Raw genomic sequence first — 21490 nt, 5'->3', positions numbered from 1 at the left:
TTTGAGAAGACAAGGGCAGAAGAGAAGTCCCCCACACCTACCCTTCTCTGTGAAACTGAAGTGGGGATTCTTGTCAGCTGATACATTCCATCCTTTTCAGCTAGCTTCTCACAGGCTAAAACCATGCTGATCTTAATCTCAAGACTAAAGAACAGTTCTCTGATGGTGGAACGGTTAAGGCTCACAAATGAACATTGCTGTTTTGAAATGATGGACCATATACCTTAAATCTGCAATAGGAAGAGTTCAAGAATGTATGGCACATAGCATATGTTGTCATCAGTATTAAAGCTATTATTTTCCTTTCCTGAAGGCAAAGAAATACACCTCTCTTGCTGAAGATACTAGTTAAAAAAATGCAAGAAGTGCCACAGTTTAATAGAACTGGTTACTTTTAAATAGCACTACCGGAAAGCAAAGTTCACTGGTGCTGAGATGGAGATGGAGTAAAACCCAAAAGATGTAAGGTAGAATAGGAAGCAGGTGTTTGTTTCTTCTGGACTTAAGTAAGTTACCAGACATCACACCTGCAAATCAGGGTCAAAAGAAAGGAAAAAAAAACCTCCTGGAGCAGCTGAGCAGAGGAAAAGTGAGCGCTGATAGCGGTGGAGGCTGTATATTTCAAATAGCAACCTTGTTCTTTAGGCTGCTGAGAGGTAATGAAAGATGGTAAAAAATAATTAGAAGCTTGAAACTTAATTATTTATTGCAGCAAGTTCATCGCAGCCATGCGTGCTAGAAAGGTGGAGGGGGGGAAAATACGGGCTTTCACAGTGAACTTGAGCTGTGAAGGCTTGTCAATGGACAGACTCTTAACGGGCTTACTGAGCAATTGGAGTGTACATATAACCCTGCTTAGGCTCTGGTGCTTTGTTATATGATTTTGTGAGAGTTTTCTCTTTCGAAGAAAAGAAGTCCTGTAACTCAAGTTACAGTGCTGTTTTGACTGGAGTAGAGATGCAGCATTTTTGATACTCTGGAAGGTAGTGGCCAAGAGAAGCAGAAATCCTCCACTGTGCTCATCCTGGTGATGGTCAGTAGCTTTATAAAATGATGCAGAATGAACGATTTTGTCATGGATGCCGTTATATTTGGTTCAGTCAGGTGGACCATTTTCACCTCTCCGCCCCGACCATCCGACCCCAGACACAGGACAGGCCAGGCCTCTCACTTAGTCTGAGCTCTTGAAATGCTCGGTCACGGCGCTTCCTCTCGGCACTGCGGCGGCAGAGGCCGAAGTGCCCAAAGCCGCCCCCTTCGGGCCTCGCGCTCTGGGCTCGGGGACAACGGACGGCAGCTGCTGCCGCCCGGGCCGTGCTGCACGGGGACCGCACCGGCCGACTGCCGGGGCTCCCTGCGCGGCCACGGCAGCTGGGGGGCGACCGCCCACGCACGGCGCCACGGCAGCCGCCCCTCAGGCGCTGCGGCCGGCCCGGGCAGCGCGGGGCCCTGCGGCTGCTGCGTCTCTCCCGCCCGCGGCCCCTTGCTGGCAGAGCCGACGTTTCTGGAGGGGACGGCGCGCGGCTGCACCGCTGAGCCGGCCGGAGCGAGATGGCGGTGGCACCGTCCGGCTGCGCCGGTGCCCGGCACGGGCCCAGCGGAAGCCCGCGAGCCCCGGTGCGGCGGCGCGGGGCGGGAGCTGCCGCAACGCTGCACGGGTGAGCAGGCGGGAGATGCCGAAGCTGCGCGGGGAAGCCTTCTGGAGGGAGACGCTGCGGAGCGCCCACTACGTGGTGGCGCCCATGGTGGACCAGAGCGAGCTGGCCTGGAGGCTGCTGAGCCGCCGCCACGGTGCCCAGCTCTGCTACACACCGATGCTGCACGCCCAGGTCTTCCTTAGGGACGCCAACTACCGCCGCGAGAATCTCTATGGCGAGGCCTGTCCCGAGGACCGCCCGCTCATCGTGCAGGTGAGCGCGGCCCCCATCCCCAGGAGCGGCGGCCGCCGCCGGGAGGAGCTTCGCTGCGCTCACCGTGCGGTGCCGTTCTTGGGCAATGCTGAGGACGCAAGTCAGCATTGCCAAACGCACCCGGGCCATCCACCCCACTCGTGCTAACGAATCCAGGCGTTTTCCAAATGTGCATGAGTTGAAGGTAGTCAGTCTCGTCCACATTTTAACGTGGTTATATAGGATGACTGAAATCTCATTTTCTTCATCTAAATACCGCTGACAGTACTTAGCTCACAAAGATGTGTGTTTTTCTATTTGTCCCGTGTTTAGCATAGGATTTGCTGTCCTAACCACAGGGGCCTGGAGCACTGGACTTCTCACAGGGTTTCAGTCCCCTGCACCGCATCTTTAGAGACAGATTACAGTTGGTCTTGTAGAGTCAGGGTGTGTCCCAGATCTGGTACCACTCAAGGAGGATCACGGCTTTTTGAGTAGTTCTCTGAAACCCTGAGCTCAGTGCTTAGCTATAGAGAAAGGATGCAAGGAACATAGGACAGACTTTAAATCATGTGTTGCTTCTGCTTCTGGACTACTTTGTGATGTTTGGGTACTTCACTCTATCCCAAAGAAGGAAAGTGGCTTGCAGAGCTGAAGAATAATGCTGGGAAAGACAGCTGTCATGAGCAAAGGAATTACTGATTTCCACATGTGGATCAGTTAAATGGATGAGGACTCTTTACCCTGGAAAAGAAGTGTCTCCCTTGACTGAGGGGAGAGATAAGAGAAGCCTGTGGAAGTATTACTGGCTTGAAGATGATGAATGGGAAACAAGTAAGCGTAGTGGTAGTTATAAACTGCAGAATTCACTACTGTGGGATATACTGGATTCTGGAAGATTACGTGAGTTTAGAAAGCGAATGAAGGAAAACATTTGAGGGTCTTTAGGTGCAACAAACACACCTTCTGCTTCCAAAGTCTTTAAGCGTCTGCTGTTCCCTAGACATCTTGGTGCTGACCTTTGATCTGTCTCAGGACAGCTTTCACAGAATCACAGAATATTCTGAGTTGGAAGGAACCCACAAGGTACATCAAGTCCAACTCTTAAGTGAGTTGCCTGTGCAGGGATAGAACTCATAACTTTAGTGTTATTAGCACCATGCTCTAACCAACTGAGCTAATCTCAGCATCTTGTACATTCTTCTAGAGGAGGTAGTTTCTTTTGACACAGAAAAATACAAGTGGCAGAAATTCAAGTAATCGTAGAAAGCTGTGTCACAGATCTTCAGCTCAGTAAGCTGTGTGTCGTGGGTGATATTACCTGAAGAGGATCAGTTGCTGTGAGCTTGCTGTGTTGCCCTTCTTCCCACAGGCCACTATTGGACATAAAGTACAGAACTAACTAATCTTTGGATTGATCTTGTGCAGCAGTCCTTACAGATTTGGTCACAGAGTTTCAGAATTAGATTAGGCAGAGGTACATCTGAGCTCAGCCTGCTCTGAAGATTTTGTTTACTGCACTAACATCTCTCATGGCATGGTTGGAAGCTTTCCATAGTTTCAGTCATCTTAGAGAAAGCAAATATTAGTTGGTGTCGGTCATAATTTATGGAGGGCTTTAGGGTTTAAGTAACACCTTCTGCTCAGAAGTATTAAAGAGTTTAAATTTTGTTTCAAGTTTATGTAAAGATGTCATTGGTTTTTGTTCAAAATGAGTTTTAGAAAATCTGTTTGAAAGCATAAATGAGAAGAACAGCCTGTCCTCTTCAACAAAGAAGCTTCAAATTAACTTATTAATTTTCTTTTTAGACTGTGCTTTAAATGTAATATTAATTACATTCCGTTAAGACTGAGCATTTTACTATAGCCCATGTGTCTCTTTCACATTCCATGCTAATGGGAATTCATTTTAGAGGCAGTGGTGCTTATTGGTATCTAAAAATATTGAGCTGTCTCCAGACCCAGCGACATTATGGGTAACTCTTTCCTTAAGCACCACCTTTCCCTATTGAAATTCTACAGCTGTTTGTTCTGAAGAGGATTTTGAGAGCTGTTTCCAGTTATTCTTGGGTATCACATGTAAAATATTCATCTGATATTTCTTTGCCTCTTGAATGCTCATCTTTCTCATTTTATCATTTGAAGATTGAGGATCTTTAGCTGGTAAGTGTCACAGATTTTGTTGGTTTGTTTTTTTTTCATAGAATCATAGAATATCCTCAGTTGTAAGGGATTCACAGAGTCCAGCTCCTGCACAGAACAGCTACCAGAATCCCACCAGTGTTGTCCAAATGCACCTTGAGCTCTGGCAGGTTTAGGGCCATGATCACTGCTGTGGAGAGCCTGTTTCAGTGCCTGACCACCCTCAGGGAAGAAACTTTTCCTGATGTCTAGCCAACACCTCCCCTGACACAGCCCCAGAGGTTCCCTCAGGTTCTGTCACTGGTCACAGAGAGCAGAGATCGGAGCTGTCCCTCTGCTGCCCCTTGTGAGGAAGTTACAGACTTCCATGTCTGTAACTCCATCTCCTCTTCTCTAGGCTGAACATGCCAAGTGACCTCAGCCACTCCTCAGATGGCCCCTCCAGACCCTTCACCATCTTTGTAGGCTCCTTTGGACACTCTTTAATAGCTTTGGATCTTTCTTATATTGTGGTGTCCCAAACTGTCCCCAGGACTTGAGGTGATGCAGCCCCAGTGCAGAGCAGAGTGGGACAATCCCTTCTCCGGCCCAGCTGGTGATGCTGGACCTCATGCCCCCCCCGGGGACACAGCTGGCGCTCCTGGCTGCCAGGGCACTGCTGACTGAGCATATTCAACTTGCGGTCAACCAGGACCCCCAGGTCCCTTTCTGCAGTGCTGTTCTCCAGCCCCTTGTTCCCCAGTCTGTCCATACAGACAGAGTCACCCTGTCCCAGGTTCAAAATGTGCTGCTTGTCTTTATTAAACTTCATATGGTTGGTGATTGCCTAGCGCTCTGATTGTCAAGGTCTCTCTGCAGGGCCTCTGTGCCTTCCAGGGAGTTTACAGCTCCTCCCAATTTAGTATCCTCAGCAAGGCTACAAGTCATTTATGAAGCTGTTAAAGAGCTCTGGGCCTAAGATGGAGCCCTGCAGAACCTAGTCATGACCGGTCACCAGCCTAATGTCATCCCAGTCCCTATAACCCTTTGCCCTTCACTCATGAGCCAGTTGTTCACCCATCACACTATGTGTTTTTCCAGCTGTGGCCCGGACATTTTGTCCAGAACAATCCTGTGAGAAACAGTATCAAATGCTTTACTGAAGTCCAAAAGGATTACATCACATGGCTTCCTTTCTTCATTTTGAGAAATAGTGTTTGGTATTATTAACTGTGCATATTTGCCTGTTTTTTGTAGCAGGTAGTTGCTTCATAACTACATCGTAACATGCTGTCAGTACTTGAAGAAAGCTATTGCCTGATTATTCCACTTCTCTTTGGTTTTCACAGTTCTGTGCCAATGATCCTGAAGTGTTTGTCCAAGCAGCACTGTTGGCTCAGGATTACTGTGATGCCATAGACCTAAATTTGGGTTGCCCCCAGATGATTGCAAAGAGAGGTACGTGCAAATCTGAACCCTGGATAAGCAGAGAAATGGCAAATGGTGTTTCAAATGTGAATGTTGGCAGTAAAATATCAAGAGGGCCAAACCAAGCCTTGGGGAGGGGCTGCAGTACTGCTGAAGTCAGTTATACCCAATAGGGTAGCAGGTAACGCTTTGTAGTACCTAAACCAAAAATTAGGTATAATTAATTCAAATTTCTCTTAAGTTACAGCTCCTGTGTCTAGAATATCCTTCAGAAACAGTATCTTTAGTAAGAGCTTGATTTTCTTTCTGATTTCAGTTGCTCAAACAGCCTGTTTTTGAAAAACTGCACTTAAAATTACATCATTCAGACACTTAGGATCTCCTATTTCCCTGGTTCTTGCACAGAGTTTTTTCACAATACTGTAGAAGAGGATGACACCTGCTGAATTCCTTAGATACCGCATGTTTGAAAACCAGAACCAGTGTTTGAAGAGTTTGTATCAGTTAAGGTGTTGAGAAAAGATTTGTTCAGTAACTGCCCATTCTTCTTCTAAAATATCTTTCAAAGACTAATAGGAAATGATCAGTGGTACAAATAGATCTTTCAGTCTGATCATCTTTTATCCTAATGGGATTTATTAAATATCTGGTATAAACCCTTAGAAGTTGAACTTTGAGCTGCCAGTGTCAACATATCAGCCTTTGGGAGTACCAGTGAAAGTAGGGCATGGGGATTTCTTGTCCTTGTCTGTCCTGTAAATCTAGGGTGAACAGAATGATCCGACTCTTCCAGCTGGGGCAGGACAGAGCAACTCTATTTCTACCAGTGAGGTGTATGAGTGTCTGGATCTTTGTGAGTGTTTATGAAAACTGTGCTTCAGGATCTTACTCTTCTGCACAAGTCTGTCATATGCTATTTTATCATAGGTCACTATGGAGCATTTCTGCAAGAGGAATGGGATCTTCTTCAGAGAATGAGTAAGTATTTAGAGAGGGAATAGGATGAACTAATTATTGAGAGGAGGTTAGGGATTTTGGGGAAAAGGAGGTGCATCATGTTTCTTTGGGCAGAGTTGTGCTTGGGTTTTAAAGGGGTGGTTGCATTCTTTTTTTTTCCTTTTTTTTTTTTTTAATTTCTTAAGATATTCCAGTGGCACTGTCAAGATACTTGGTGGTATCCCACTGCAAACTCCTACCAGATCTGCTAAAAGACTTTCATTCCTGAAACAGACTGCAGGTGAAAGAGAGTCAACTAAGTTCCAGTCTCATATGATAGCTTAGTGGCTCTCCAGCGCTAGAAACAGTAGAAGTCCCAGTGCCTTACTTTTTAACTTTGAAGTTCTCAGGTGCCATGTTTCTGCTTGAAGCCACAGTTGCCCCTCACAGTTGCCCCTTTCTGATTAACTCCATGTATTCTTTCTGTCCACGGCATAGCAAATTATGCCTTTCTTCTCCTAATTGTTTAGGTTGTTTTCAGGCTATCCATAGCTGTTGTGAACAGTATCATATGTTTTTAAGAAGTACATTTGGAACTGATATACAAAGCAAGGTTTTGGTCATTTTGTAGAACTGAGAATGTGCCTTCACCCCACTTCAAAGCAAGTGCTGGAACCATGCAGATAGAGAGTCTTATTTCTGTTTGCAGCCCTGGTAGTCTGGGGAATTTTGAGTGATGTTTGGCACAAAGACACTGCTGAGAGCCTGGAAGATAGACAGTGCTTCCTTGCCCAGCATGTAATGTGACTGTTGAGAAATATGCAAATCAGAACAGCCTCAAGGTATGAAGAGAACCCAGGTCATCAAGTTGGGTGAGAACCCAGGCTGTCTAGTAAGAGAGTTGTCTTAGGCTGTCCTCTTCCTACTTCTTTCCCCTGCCGCCTTTAAAATGGTGGAACACTCTTTTCTGCTTGCAACTGTATACACCTTGCTTGCTCCTTTGAAAGGGTGATAGGAAGTACCTATCATTAGAGCTCGTAAGATTTGGATTAGAAGACAGCAGGTGACTTCCTACATTGTACGTCCAAGCTCTGGAAGAGAAGAGAATTTCAGTCACACCATTACTCAGTGTTTTCCTGTTGGCTCTCTTTGTTAGTTCTCTTTTTAGTATTTTTGTGATTCCATGAACTGGGTAAGACTGGGAATTTAACATGTTGTTCTAGATTTCACCCTGACTCTATAACCTACATTTACTACTTGATTGCATCCACAGCCTACCTCACTTGATAAGCCTCTGTGTGCCATGGATAAGACTCTACTTATGATTATTTGGGTGATAATTTGCAAAGAAGTGAAGCACTTTTTGTAGGAAAGGTAGACAAGCAAATGTTAATGTTGGAGGAGTACAATAGCCTGTGATGATAATGAACTTGTATCAATAATTAAGTTGTGAGGGGGTGGTCTTTGAAAGTGAAGGCTTGATGCAGTGGAAATGTTACGGCTATTAAATGGGTGACTATTTTATGGCACCTTGTTGGGATGCAGATTTTGTGCTTCATGTTTGTGTTATTGTTATGTGATTAAACTATGCAATAAGGATTGCAGAGGACACTGCTGATTTTTTAAGCTGGGAGAACTGCATAGCATTAGCTTCTCAGGCTTTTTCCATACCACACCCAGTATCAGATCTTGAGGAGAGCAGACACTTTTCATAGCATTGTGCAGCCCACTTACCTGTCTTTTCAATCTTTCTCAGTTTTACTGGCTAACGAGAAGCTCTCTGTTCCCATCACATGCAAAATCCGCGTTTTCCCAGACATTGACAAGACAGTGAAGTATGCACAGATGCTGGAGAAAGCTGGCTGCCAGGTAAGAAGGCAGCTGCTCCCTCTACTCTTGCATTGGCCACATATCTTTGTTTAAAGTATCTGATGACCAGTTCTTGATATACTGTGGAGATGAATAGGCTGCATTATTTTGCAGACAGAGCAAGCAGGACGCAGACAGATTCTGTGTGTTTGCAGTCCTAGGCCACAGGTCAGTAGTGTGGTACAGAAGACATGATGACATCAGAGTCTCGTGTAATCACTGCACTGTGCAGCGTCCTTCACTGTGGTTGAGCATCTCAGTCTTCACATAGTGCTGCAGGAGGCAGTGTGAATGCATGAAATCCACAGTACTGTAGGAAAAAAAGGGTATCGAAAGGTATCACTAGAAGAAATAGGCAGCCTTCTAGGATTTAACTCCAGTTAAATTGGAAGAGATGGTCTGTAGTTAGAGACAGTATTGACAGTATTTGGACCTTCTACTGAGGAGAAAGCTAGATCAATATATCACAAGTTCTAAAGCAAATCACAAACGGAATCCAGTGCAAAAGGAAATCTGTAGGTTCTCCCATGACACAATCATATCATGCCATGGAGTAGCAAGATGAAAGGAGCCTAAGACCATGCCACAGTAGGTAAACTGCTGATATCTTTCTGTGTTGCTAAACTCTGTGCACTGTTGAAATAGCAGCAGGAACTCAGTGGCAGCGTAGGGGGTGAATGAAAGTTTTTGTCTGTGGATTTATTCCAGTAGTTCATACACGTGGAAAGTAAATGTAATTTTGTGTTCCAGCTGCTGACTGTGCATGGCCGTACTAAAGAACAGAAAGGACCACTTGCTGGTGTGGCATCTTGGGAGCACATTCAAGCTGTAAGGTTAGTGAGCAGTACCAGTCTTAGTGGATTCCTGCTAACACTTTGGATTTCAAGCAGAGTGTACAGTGGCACTGAAGAGCAAACAAATTTGTGTGACAGGAGGAGAATTTCTGGGTTGACTCTAATTCTCAATTTTATGCATCTGTTTTATTCACTGGTATAGAAAAGCTGTAAACATCCCTGTATTTGCAAATGGAAACATCCAGTGTCTCAGAGATGTGGAAGAATGTATCCGTAAGACAGGAGTACATGGCGTCATGAGTGCAGGTAAAGAAAATGAACTTTTACTCATAACAGATAGGACTACAAATTGTTTCTTTTTCTCTTAGCAGCCCCATATATGTTTATTAAAAATTTATATCAGATTGACTTGGTGAACAGCTGTGCTTGACAGCTGAGTGGACATTCTCCCTCCTCTTACACTGGCCATCTCATACCAGGACCAGGAATCACTTAAAATTTTTAAGAATTGTTATGTTGGACTTGCAGTACCATTGACTAGACAGCTCAAATCTAATTACTTGACAAAGGCATATGGGGCTCCTGTTGTTCTGGAATATTTTTGTGGCATCTGTTAATCAGTGGAACAGTTTTTGAATAGTTCTCGATGAACTAAGTGCATCTGCAGATTAATATTCCTGCAGGTGGTTCGTGTTGGGTTGGGACAAGAAAGAATTGACATAACTTCCTAGAGGAAGAACTAGGATAGGCATCAGAAAGAGCTTCTAATCACTCACACAGTTAAAGAGGGGTTGTAGAATCTTGGTTTTAGAAAATACTGGTTAACAAAAGGTTTGTGAAGCCAGTAGAGAAAAGCACAGTGAGAAGCTGTATCTGTGAACTTAGGCCAGACAAATATCAGTACAGGCATAAGGCAAGACACCTGTCGTATCAGTATTTAACCACTGGGCAACAGAAGCAGTGATTTCTCTATTTACTAATTGGTCTACTGTCTTTGTGTCAAGGTTACATGCCTTTCTAGAAACTGTAATTTAATTAGGTATGAGCTGTTTGGCGCAATTAGGAGTTGTATACTGAAATACAGTATCCTGAGGTCAGGCTAGACTTTCAAGGACCCTGTGTTCCTCTTGTGAGTATGTGGGTGATGTGTCTGTGGCTGCAGAATCACAAAAGAGATTATCAAACTGCAGAGCAGAGATTTTGGCCTTTTTTTCAATCCTGAAATGAAAGTTTGAGTATTTCTTTTTGTTCCCTAGAAGGTAATCTTCATAACCCAGCTTTGTTTGAGGGCCGGAACCCACTGGTGTGGGAGATGGCTGAGGAGTATCTGGAGATAGTGCGGAAGTATCCTTGTCCGTTGTCTTATGTTAGGGCTCATCTCTTCAAGCTCTGGCATCACACGTGAGTATCTCCATAGAACTCCTAATGTTTTCAGGGCGCATTCTGCTTAGTAGGTGTCTGGGTTTTCTGGACAAGGATTTGTTTGGCCAGAATGAGTATGCTGCAAGGTTTTCTTTCCTGGACCTGGCTGAAGAGGGTGTGGGCCGAGGCCTTTACCCTTCACTTCATATCTGGGAAACGGCGCATGGGGAATGAACAAGTTGCCACAAGATCAGCCAGGGCATGAGCTCACAGCACACCAGTGGCCATGTGGAAATTGCCCATATGCATACACACACTTCATGGCAAACACAAGTTAACTATCTTCTTGTTCATTGTGAGGCAAAGCGCTGTTGCATATATTGTGGAATAAGAGCATAGCTGTGGGCAGTTACTGAGAGGCAGCTGATGCAATGTACATTCGTGTTAGCTTATGTCAAAGTACCTTGGTTGTCTGCCAAGTATTTATCTAGAAGAGAGATATGTGTGCTTTTCTCTGGACTTACAAGGAAGAATATAAGCTTCTACCAAAGGCATATGCATTGGGAAAAGTGTATAAAATGCTTTTATAAAGTTATTTTTAGTTGATCTCAGTCTGAATATAACTTGATGTTTGGGATTTGCCTCAGGCTTCAAGTTCACCAGCAGCTGCGTGAAGAATTAGCAAAAGTGAAGACTCTAGAGGGTATTGTAGATGTCAACAGGGAGCTGAAACTGCGATGCCAGGTACCAAGATAGGCCCTAATTTCCCAGAACAGCACTGCCTGCACTTGGTGGGAATGTACCAAGTATGTCATGCAGTTGACATCCATTAATCACTTCTCTGCCGCTTTGTGCCTTACTAACCTTGATATTGGTAGCTTACTGCAGTAGCATCCCCTTTAAGCCTGGACAACTTTACATGGGATAAAGTTGATTTAGGAGTTACAAATGTGCTTCAGTTCATCTGTCTTAGTAGATGGTTTTTTTGCCCGTATGTAACTGCCAGTAATTGTTAGCTTAAATTTCAGTTTGTGATTTCCTGGAGTTTGAAGTGTTGTTTAGTGTATTTCCTGACAACTCCAGAAAAACTGACTGTAACTCTATGCTGCAGGAAGAAATAGCTAATCAGAAAGAAGGGGAAAAGCCAAAAGAAGGATTGCCTTTTTTCCACTGGATCTGTCAGCCATACATCAGGCCAGGGTGAGTTACCTATTTTGATACTTACAGGTACGCATAGGCCTTTCCCACCCATACCATCAGTATCAGACATTGATTCTGTTCTAGGAACTTACATTCATTAAAAAAAAAAAAAAAAAAAAGTTAAGACTTTGGATTATTTTTGTTCTAGTTTGGTTTTTTCCTAGTTACTGCGTTGTTTGTGGGGATGTTGCTCACTGTTTGCATCTTCTCCTTTGGATCCTCCTCAAATTTCTCTCTCTCTGGAAAGTAAAAATCAGGAATCCCACTGCAGCTCAGAACAAGAACCTGATGTGCAGTGAATATGCTACCTGACAGTGCTTTATTGTTACATGCAACATGAATGTTGCTGGTAACTGCTATGGTAGCAAAGATGAGAACTAATTTGTGTTCTATAAAGAATGCTTGTAATGTATGGACAAGTTTTTCAGATAGCTTATTCCCCTTCTGCTGAAAATTGGGCTGAAGAAGAGAACAAGTGTGTCAAGATTAATACTTAAGTAAATACTTTAAAAAATGCTTAAGTAAAACCTAGGAATAAGAGGTGCCTAATTACACTGGCCAACTTTAATTGGCTTTCCAACTGATATATCTGATAGTGTGTCTGCTGTTAACTGCCAGCGTTAACCAAAAAAGTTAGTTTTTTCTATCCCACTTCTAAGGGCAATGACACTTCCTTGTAGCCATGACAGAAAGGTTTATGGTTTACCCAGATTTCTGTAAACCAAAATAATGGTCAGGAAACAGCTACTTCTTCCCTCCAGCCACCTTACAATGAAAGTCACTGTTTCAGGCCAAAGGAGAGATGCAGGGAGAATGGAGACAGTGGAACTGAGAAAGGTGTGAGAGGAAAACGTGCTCTGGAAGAAGAGGAAGATGGAAATTCTGAGCTTCTGTCAAAGAATAAACAAAAAAAGAAGTTAAGAAATCCAAATAAAAGCTTTGATCCATCTTTAAAACGTAAGTTCCATTTATTGACATAAATGTATGGAGAGTTGCTGATACCACCTTTGACATAAACTGCCACTAAGAATTTTCCTTGCTTGTGTATTTGTAGAAACTTCTTGAAAAAGAGGGGGAATTGTTGGGAAATTTCAATAGCAGGCAATGTGATTCAAATAATGTTCACTAGTAAAGGAAACAAGGATCAAAGTAGTAGGTCACTGATTCTCTCTAAGCATCTTTTTAAGATTAAAATTGTTTACAAACTGAATTGCAGCTGCCACTAGCATTTGAAATGGAAATTTTGTATGAATTTCAAGCTGATGTCCTCCTGTTTTATGCTTGACTCAAGGATTAAAATTCTCTATGTTTGGATTTATCTTAGAGGCACTTAAAAATTCAAAGTATCTTTACCTTAGGATTGTTATTTGAGGTACTGTATTTTTATTTCAAAAAGACTCTCTGGCTAGAAAAGCACCAGGCTTTGTCTGGTCCTGATTTTTTTTTTTTAACTTCTTCCACATAAAAATACCATTGCTGAAAGCAGCTTTCTCTCTCTCTCTCAGCCAAATATGCAAAATGTGATCAGTGTGGAAACCCTAAGGTAAGTCAGTACAAGTGTCCATAAAAGCATTTCCGTTAAATGGAATTTAAATGACCACGCAGGGGTCAATAGTGCAATGTCTGGATGGAGATAAGTGACAAGTGGTGTCCCTCAGGAGTTTGTATTGGGACCAGCACTGTTCAGTGTCTCCACAATGATGTGGACAGTGGGATCAAGAGTGCCCTCAGCATATTTGCATATGACACCAAGCTGAGTGGAGTGGGCTATCCAGAGGGACCTGGACAAGCTCAAGCAGTGGCCTGTGGGAACCTCTGAGGTTTAACAAGGCCAAGCGCAAGATTCTGCACTTGGATCAGGGCAATCTGGGTATCAAATCCAGCCCGGGGGATGAACAGATGGAGAGCAGCTCTGCCCAGAAGGACTTTGGCATGCTGGTGAATGAGAGGCTGGTCATGACTCAGCAATGTGCACTCACAGCCTGGAAACCACCTGTGTTTTAGACTGCATCAAAAGCAGCGTGGGCAGCAGGTCAAGGGTTGGGGGGATTCTGTGCCTTTACTCTGCTCTTGTGAGACCCCCCACCTGGCATACTGCATCCAGCTCTGGGGCCCTTGGTGCCGGAGACCAACATGGAGCTGTTAGGGCAGGCCCAGAGGAGGTCAGGGGATGATCGGGGGATGGAGCCCCTCTGGCACGGAGACAGGCTGAGAGAGTGGGAGGTGTTCATCCTGGAGAAGAGAAGGCTCTGGGGAGCCTCACTGCCCCTTCCCTAAAAGGGATTTAAAGACAGCGATGGACTTTTCAGCAGGGCCTGTTGCAGTAGGACAAGGGGTGATGGGTTTAAAGTAAAAGAGTAGATTCAGACTAGATATACCTTAGATGAGAAGTCATTTTTTGTAGTGAGGCAGTGGCCCGGGTTGCCCAGAGAGGTTGTGGATGCCCCATTCCTGGAAAAATTCAAGGTCAGGTTGGACAGGGCTCTGAGCAACCTGATCTAGTTGAAAATGCCCCTGCTCTTTGTAGGGGGTTGAAGTAGATGACCTCTAAGGGCTCCTTCCAACCCAAACTATTTTCTATGATTCTATTCCGTTATTCAAAATCCTGAGGTGTGTCCCTGCCAGTGCCCAGTCACGCAGGTGCATGTCAAGTCCTGCTGATAAGTGTGTGTGTGGGGGGAGGAAAATCCATACTTGGGCAAAAGCTTTTTAACCATTAATTGTAACCAATCTCTGAGGTTGAAGGTGCTGCACAAAAATCGCTAACATATATAGGTTCTTTGAGAGAATTTGCCTTCCTTTCCAAAAAAAGTGCAGTCTTACTGCTGCTGAGGGTGTTTATTGTTAAGACAGTTCAGTGAGTTAACTGAACTTCCCAAGATATCTTAGAAACAAATCTCCGAACTTCCACACATGTATGATGTGTATTTTACTGTGAAATGAAAAACAAACCCCCTCTTACTATGGTTAGTGGTGAGTGGAGTTTTTCTGCAAAGTGAAAATTTAAATAACTGGTGTGGTTCTTAATGTACTAATAAAAATACTTTAACTGTCATCCCAGTACAGCCTGTTGTAAGTGTCAGGCAGTACGTGCAGCTCTGGTTTGTGTTGTGTTTGGATCTCTGCCTTTATCAAAACAAGCATAAGCACCTTCTCATCCTCTGTTCTGCCTTTGCAGCAGATTAACATTGGCTTTCACTATTAGCAATGTGAAATGAGGCAGCTGGTTTACAGGTTCTGTATTGAAATTTCAAATACTGGATATTTGCAAAGGGTTGCTTTTGCTTTTGTTTGTTTATTTTTTCTCTTGAGGAACATAGCTGTTTGCTTGACAGGGTGGTGTTGCTGAGCTGTGTGAGCAGAGTGTATTTATTGCTGCTAATATACCTGTAAAGCAGGGTGTAAGATGCAAGTAATTTTGTGTTCCAGCTTAAAAATTAGCATTACACCTTGAGGGTGGGGGAGCCTGCAACACAAGCATGTGATGTTGCTCCCTGTTGTAACACTGTTACTGCAGTGCAGCAGTGGAAGCCAGCTGGGGCTCAATTTGAAGCTGCAGCTACTGAAGAAAATAGGATTTTTTTTTGCTGTGTTCATTATAGGGAAAACATTGAGCACTGGGCTGGGCTGCTTTCAAAGCCATCCTGTTTCATAGCTAATCCAGGTGTTGCTTGGTGCATAAACCAGGATTGTCTGCAGCAGGGCTTAGACTTATTTTTGTTTTGCTCTTGCATCACTGTAATGTTGCAGGCAGCCCTTGAAATCTTCCACCTAGGCCTGTAATTTATTTTTTCCCCTAGATTATGCATGTCTGAGCTATGTCATGAAATGGGGTGGGGGGGGTGTGGAGAAGAAGAAGGAGAAGGAGAAGCAATTCAACTAAAGCCTCCCTAAACATGTAGGATTTTTTAACTGGGGTGGAGGGAGCCACGCTCAACATCACCCCCCTTTTCTAAAATGTGTGAGCAAAGCACCCCAGAGACCAAGGCTCGTATAGCCACATCATCAGTTAGCCAAGACTCAGCTGCTGCTGTCCCCTAAGGATCATACATTATACTTTAATTAATACACAGGTGTATTTTAAGATGCAAGTAGGGAAGTAATTCTAGTTGTAACATATTTTAGGCATAGCTGCAGATGGTGGCACATGTCAGGCACTGTGTTTCATGTGCTCATGAAATGTGCTCATGCTTGTTGCAAAGGGTTTATGGTTTGTGCCTGCTTGTAGTGGGTAACTCAGGCTGCCCAACAGGCTATGGGGCTTGCACAAGTTGAATGTGGATTGTTTTTTGGTTGGTTGGAGTTTTTTTGTTCTTTATGTGCAAACAGTCGATAGCCCCCAATATGACATCAGTGCTGTCATATTCATTAGGCTGAGTACATGGGTTTTTTCCGAAGATCTGAAAGTGCAGAGCTGTATTGCTACTTATTATAGTAAACAGTAATAATTTTCATTTTCACTGACACAAGCTTCTTTATACTGCTATCCCAACCCAGGGTAATAAATGTGTGTTTAACATGTGCCGAGGATGCTGTAAGAAAAGAGCATTCAAGGAGACAGCAGATTGTCCAGGTAAGCGTATCTAGCCTTACCACGCATCAAGCAAACACTCATCTGCCATGTGTATTCATTACTTTAATCTTTACGTTATGGGGTGTAGGTAAGTGTTAAAATCGACATACATAGCTGTCTAAAAGTTTATGGTACCATTTTAAAAGACTGCTCTTCCTTTTCTGTATGTTATTTTTCCTGCTTCCAAAGCCTCGGGATTCAGTTTCCAGTCTGCGAGGACCCATTCTTTATAAGAAATGAGGTATTCTGTTTACCACTGTCGCCATCTCATTTCAGGATGTTGGTTTGGGTTTTTTTCCCCCTTTTGCTTTTTCAGGTCATGGATTACTTTTTAAGACCAAGTATGAAAAATCCCTTTCATGGCAGCACAGTCAAAGAGGAATTCAAACCGCAGAGATCAGTCAGAGAGGAGATGCAGAGGTGGGGGAGACAGCAGTGCTGAAGGAGGCTGGTGACAGTACAGGGTGAAGCTTTGGAAATGAACAGTCCAAGAGTTCCTGCCAGACCACTACTTCCCTGGGCCAAAGAATGTGTCATCTCCAGCTCACTGTCAGCTGCGTGAACTTGTTCCACATGATTACGTTCTGGAAAAGTTTTACTTAAGTAAAAAACTGCTTACTCAGGGAATTATCCTGCATTTGAAATAAAAGAAATGCAATTAAATGCCTCATGCTGTATTTTAAAGACTGAAAATGCTGCATTTTTGGGTGGGGGCAGTTTCTGTAAGCTCCCATTACACTCTGCCTCCTGTATGCTCATTAACCCTTCATGTGCTGTTTTTAATACTGGGGACTAAATTTATTGTATTAGAACAGCCTTCTGGCATGCAAAAAATAGCAATGTCAGTGACTTCCTCACTAACAGAAAATGTGTCATATCTGTTAGCGTTTTAGTAGGCCACATTTTCAATGCAGAAGGAATGCAGCAGTACTTGGAAAACTGTAAGATCTTGATATATCCACATTAACAATTACTGGTTTCTTACAGTATGATGAAACTTAACTGTCTTCCGTGAGCTAAAGGTTGGGGGAGGATGAAATCTCTATTTTAACAGAGAGGGTTGTCTGAAAATATGTGGGAAGTTGGAACCAAGTCCATGAACATTTCCCTGCTCAAGGTCTCCTACTTCATTATCATTTGTCCTTCCCACCTGATAAATTCTGAGAGGTGTGACAAAACCAGATGCAGGTCTACACATGCCTTTTTTAAAGATGGGAACTTGAAACCACCTCTCCCACCTCCTGTGGAAATAGTCCACTTCTTCCCTTGCATAGGCATACATGCTAAAGCTGTCAAGTATTCTGAGTTCTCTGGTCTATTCCCCCCTCTTCTAGTAAAAAAGCTAAATATTCATTATCCTAGAATTTCAAACTGTTTAACTGATCTCTTCCCATTTACAGTTTCCCAAAAATATCAGAAAGCTCAGTCATTCTCCTGCTCACTGTGCCAGAGAAAATTTACAAAGTCCAAAAAGGTGAAACAGCCAGTTCCAACACAAGAGAACTGGGGCTGAGTGAGAGATTTGGTTTATCTTCTTACCCACACAGAGAGATTTTAGATCACACCTTCCTCTCACAAATACAGTCTCATCACAGAATCGCCAATGTGAAGGAACAATCAAGCTGGGTTAAGGCTCCTAAAATTCAAGAGAGGTCTTATGCTTGAGAATGTTAATTGGACACCCTTCTATAAAGAATTAGTATTTAAGATATATTTGTCCCTTCCTCCATCCCAAGGCATTTCTTAACAAGCACAATGGAGAAAGCAGACAGACCTTATATTGTTCGCTCCTGTCCATGGCATGGCTGGAGGCTGCCACACTCCTGACAAGGGCAGGAAAACGGCTCAGTTTGGCACTGCAACACAGACCCACTTCTGTGCATCCAGCTACAAATCACCATGCTAATGGACAAAAGTTTCAACCTGAACTTTCAACAGCCATGCTAGAAGATGCCAACCTTGCAGTTACTAAGGCAAAGTTGTCCAGATGATCCATGGCTCACTAACCAGTGATTGTGAACTTTGGAAAAATTGGAGGCCCAATTACAACATGAGCAAAGCCAAGCCAATTACTGTTCACATCGGGCACACCTCCATGAACAAGGGATTACTTTCAGGCTAGGCAATATACTAATCATCCTGTTTAATCAAAAAATTGTAGTCTGCCACCTTGGCAAGGTTATCACCTATTTTGTTTCTGTTTCACAGGCCCTTAAGGAGATATACACAATTTAGTTTTAATGGAGTAGGGGGAGGAAAAGGCAGTGCCCTGAGTGTAGAATGATGCTGAAAATGATGCTCAGTCTTCAGGTTTGAGGGGAAATGGATTCTCATATCTAAATTATTTTCAGAGGCACACAAGAAAAAGTTGGGGTATTTCACCTGACAAAAAAGAAAGCCAATTGCCTTTCTCTGACAAATAGGTTATGAAATGAGATATGAGAAAAATATTTTTAAAAATTTTAAAGACAAAAAGTGCATCAAAGACTGAAACTCCGAGATTTCAGTACATATTTAGGGGGTACAAACTTTATGTGCAGAGGGTTCACAGTTATATCGACTACAGGCACAGGGAGTACAATAGTCAAAGCTAGCGTTGAAGGCTTAGATAAGTGAAACAGTAGTACCTGTAGGGTCAGGGACAAAAAGAATATCCAACCTGATCTACCACCTAAGCCAGATTTTTCAGGTCCTGCCACTTGAGTTCTTATTTGGATTAGACCATCTCTTGCTAATGCAGCTGCCCTTCAGTCTGCAGCTTTAATAACTCTACTGAAGCCTAAGCTTGAATTACTTATTTGCTGTCAAGAAACTTAATTGCATTATGAATTTACCAAGCTTCTACTTACTGAATCTTGTACATTTTCTCTTAGAGCTTGACATGCCCTAGTAGCCAGTTTCTCTTCTCTTTCTAATTAATTTAGCCTGGTCAAGTTATCCTAGAGAGAATCTAAAGCTACACAGGAACCCTATGAAATGTTGAATGGAGTTCAGAGATCCATAGGAACACAGAAGCCAAAACAACATTTGTTTAAGTACAAAACTCATTTACAAAGTAGACAGTAATCCTCTCCCTATTCCCTAACAGCATGAGAGGAAGCAGAAGTCAGTTCCACACCAGTGTGGCATTTTTCACCCTACTGCAAATTCAGAGCTGATGAATACCGGAGAAGTGAAACATTGACTTGTCTCAGCCTCAGCTGTCACAAGCAGGTGGTATAAAAAATACTAAGAGTACTGTCCTGTGCAGCACACTGCTGCCCCACTGCTATCTGCATCATATAAAGAGTAAGATGGCAGAAGAATCTCAAATAGTCAAGTTGGCTGAGACTTTAAAAGTCAGTGCTTGACAAGCACTTTCTACTGATACACAATAGGTCAATCAGAAGCATTGTTGCTCTGCTTTTATTATTAATTATGCTATTATTAAAGTTTCCTCATTTATTTTTTTCTGAAAGTTTATATTGCATTGCACGTATCAGAAGTAATACCTTATTCAGCGGCAGTTTTGGGAGCTATCCAGAGGATGGAACAATGCTGAGAAATTGCTGCAGAGTCCCAGGAGAGATGTACAGATCACACCCACGTGGCCTGGGGCAAAGACCAAGCTGGTATTTTCCTCCCTCACCCACTGACACCTTTCAGCCAATAGCAGCTCACAGACGACGCTGCACCAGTCATGGTCCATAACTACCTCTTACAGACCTCCCCCTGCAAAACCTGGCAGCACAGACCACTGTGCTTGACAAGTTCTGGGCAGATAATTACCAATCACCCCCAACTACTCTAACACAAATCTCATAATGGCAGTTTCTACATTACCACTAAAAGTGATTGTGCTAATTAAAACTGCCTTGGCCAAAAGAACAAGGTTCTTTCCAACTGTTTTTCCTTTATTCCTAGCAAGGTCATGTAAAGAAAGCAGGATTTGCACTGCATGAGGAACCTGTCATGACCTACCACTGGCATTTCCTTAGCAAAAAGATGCTACACAAGTTCATGAAATCCATATGAATTAGTTCCTCTGATCATATCTTAGACATACCAACATGCTACACATCTCACAAAACTTCATCCACGGAATGACCTTGGTGGTCACAGGGAATCACTGAAAATTCATTCTATGTGGGTCACTATTTTCCCATTTATTGCTTGCGAAATTACATCGAATTTAAAGTAAGAATAATTTTTACTGGGGGAAACTGCTTATGAATGCAATTTACCTAGAACTATATCCATATCGTGTTGTATTTTGTGGGGTTTGGGACTGGCAAGCAGTTAGGACTGAGGCAGGTTTTGGACAATGTCTAGAAGAAATGTGCTTGGACAGCCCTGACTCCCATCTAAAAGATCCTAAAGCAACAGCAGCTTCTTTCACAGGCTAAAGGAGACAGTTACATGCCAGTAATTCTGCACAAAGCATCCACGATGCCAATGCAATAAAAGAGAAATGCTTGATCACTCCCAAAGAGGCTGCAAGCATTTTTTCTGGGTGGATGAAAACTTACCACCTCTGCCCATGCTAAGGAATGGCCTCGGGCCACAGACAGAGCTGGAAACTGCTGTTGCCACCTTGTGGGGCCCCTTGTGGCTGCTTAGGGATGGTGTCTGGAAGAACAGAGACTCTAGTCAGCTCAAGACATCACTGACCGCTGAGGAGCCCTGCAGCAGAAATCCTCCAGCAAGGGACAGATGTCAGTCAAAAAAATCCCGAGAGTGGAAGCACAGACTGGCATGGTGCACTTCACTGGGATGCAAAACCATCTTCTAAAGAGCAGAGTGTAAGATCTTTTCCTTATAAATAGTAATACTGGCCCATTTGGGGAAGAAAACAATAATGTTCAAGTAGCATTTTAGGACTGAAAAGCTTTCCTTCAGCACAAACAGAAAGCATTACAATACTTTCCCTGCATTTCTTATAAGGATGTACAGCAATTTACCCAAGGACTCAACTTGCCTTTCTCACTAAACTGGCCATCAGTGATGCCTGACACCAAGTTCTTCCCTCAGAAATGGGAGCATTTTTCCATGCCAAATGTAACCAAAGACCTCACAAAAACTACTGGTTCCATTTTCAGCACCTAAGTCATAAAAAGCATGGAAAGCCAGGAGAGACTACTGTTGCTACAGGAATTTTGCTGTTCGAATGTTCCTTCAAACTGCATTTTCTTCACAGTTCATCCAAGCTACATCTCCAACCAGATCGGAAAGCAAAACACAATGGCCCTAGGAAACATAATGAAGCTTAGCAAAAAATCAATGGCTTGAGATCGAAATACCTAAAACCCAACTTTAACATAAAACTCCAAATACTCAGA

The 21490-nt window shown here is 43.3% G+C and overlaps 1 protein-coding gene across 2 annotated transcripts; it reads left to right on the top strand.

Annotated features, from left to right (window-relative positions):
- The first annotated feature begins 1581 nt into the window (after positions 1–1581).
- DUS1L (dihydrouridine synthase 1 like) lies at positions 1582–16835 on the top strand. Of its 2 annotated transcripts, none has more exons than XM_082294355.1 (13): positions 1582–1910; positions 5360–5468; positions 6366–6416; positions 8191–8243; positions 8994–9076; positions 9240–9343; positions 10294–10438; positions 11047–11143; positions 11511–11599; positions 12390–12556; positions 13105–13142; positions 16097–16172; positions 16489–16835. In XM_082294355.1, exons 1-13 carry the CDS (start codon positions 1674–1676, stop codon positions 16638–16640), a joined length of 1401 nt encoding a protein of 466 aa, XP_082150481.1. In that variant the 5' UTR covers positions 1582–1673; the 3' UTR covers positions 16641–16835. The 2 variants fall into 2 exon arrangements, with proteins under 2 accessions (XP_082150481.1, XP_082150480.1); XM_082294354.1 differs by having other exon boundaries at positions 8131–8243.
- Positions 16836–21490: the final 4655 nt, after the last annotated feature.

This window comes from Coloeus monedula (assembly GCF_965178545.1).
Source record: "Coloeus monedula genome assembly, chromosome: 19".
Lineage (NCBI taxonomy): Eukaryota > Metazoa > Chordata > Aves > Passeriformes > Corvidae > Coloeus > Coloeus monedula.
This window is presented reverse-complemented; position numbering and strand designations above follow the sequence as displayed.

Coding starts and splice junctions, on each gene's coding strand:
- DUS1L (XM_082294354.1), top strand. CDS start 1,674: ATGCCGAAGCTGCGCGGGGAAGCCTTCTGGAGGGAGACGCTGCGGAGC. Junction 12,557..13,104: donor CTTTGATCCATCTTTAAAAC/GTAAGTTCCATT, acceptor TCTCTCTCTCAG/CCAAATATGCAAAATGTGAT. Junction 13,143..16,096: donor ATCAGTGTGGAAACCCTAAG/GTAAGTCAGTAC, acceptor ATCCCAACCCAG/GGTAATAAATGTGTGTTTAA.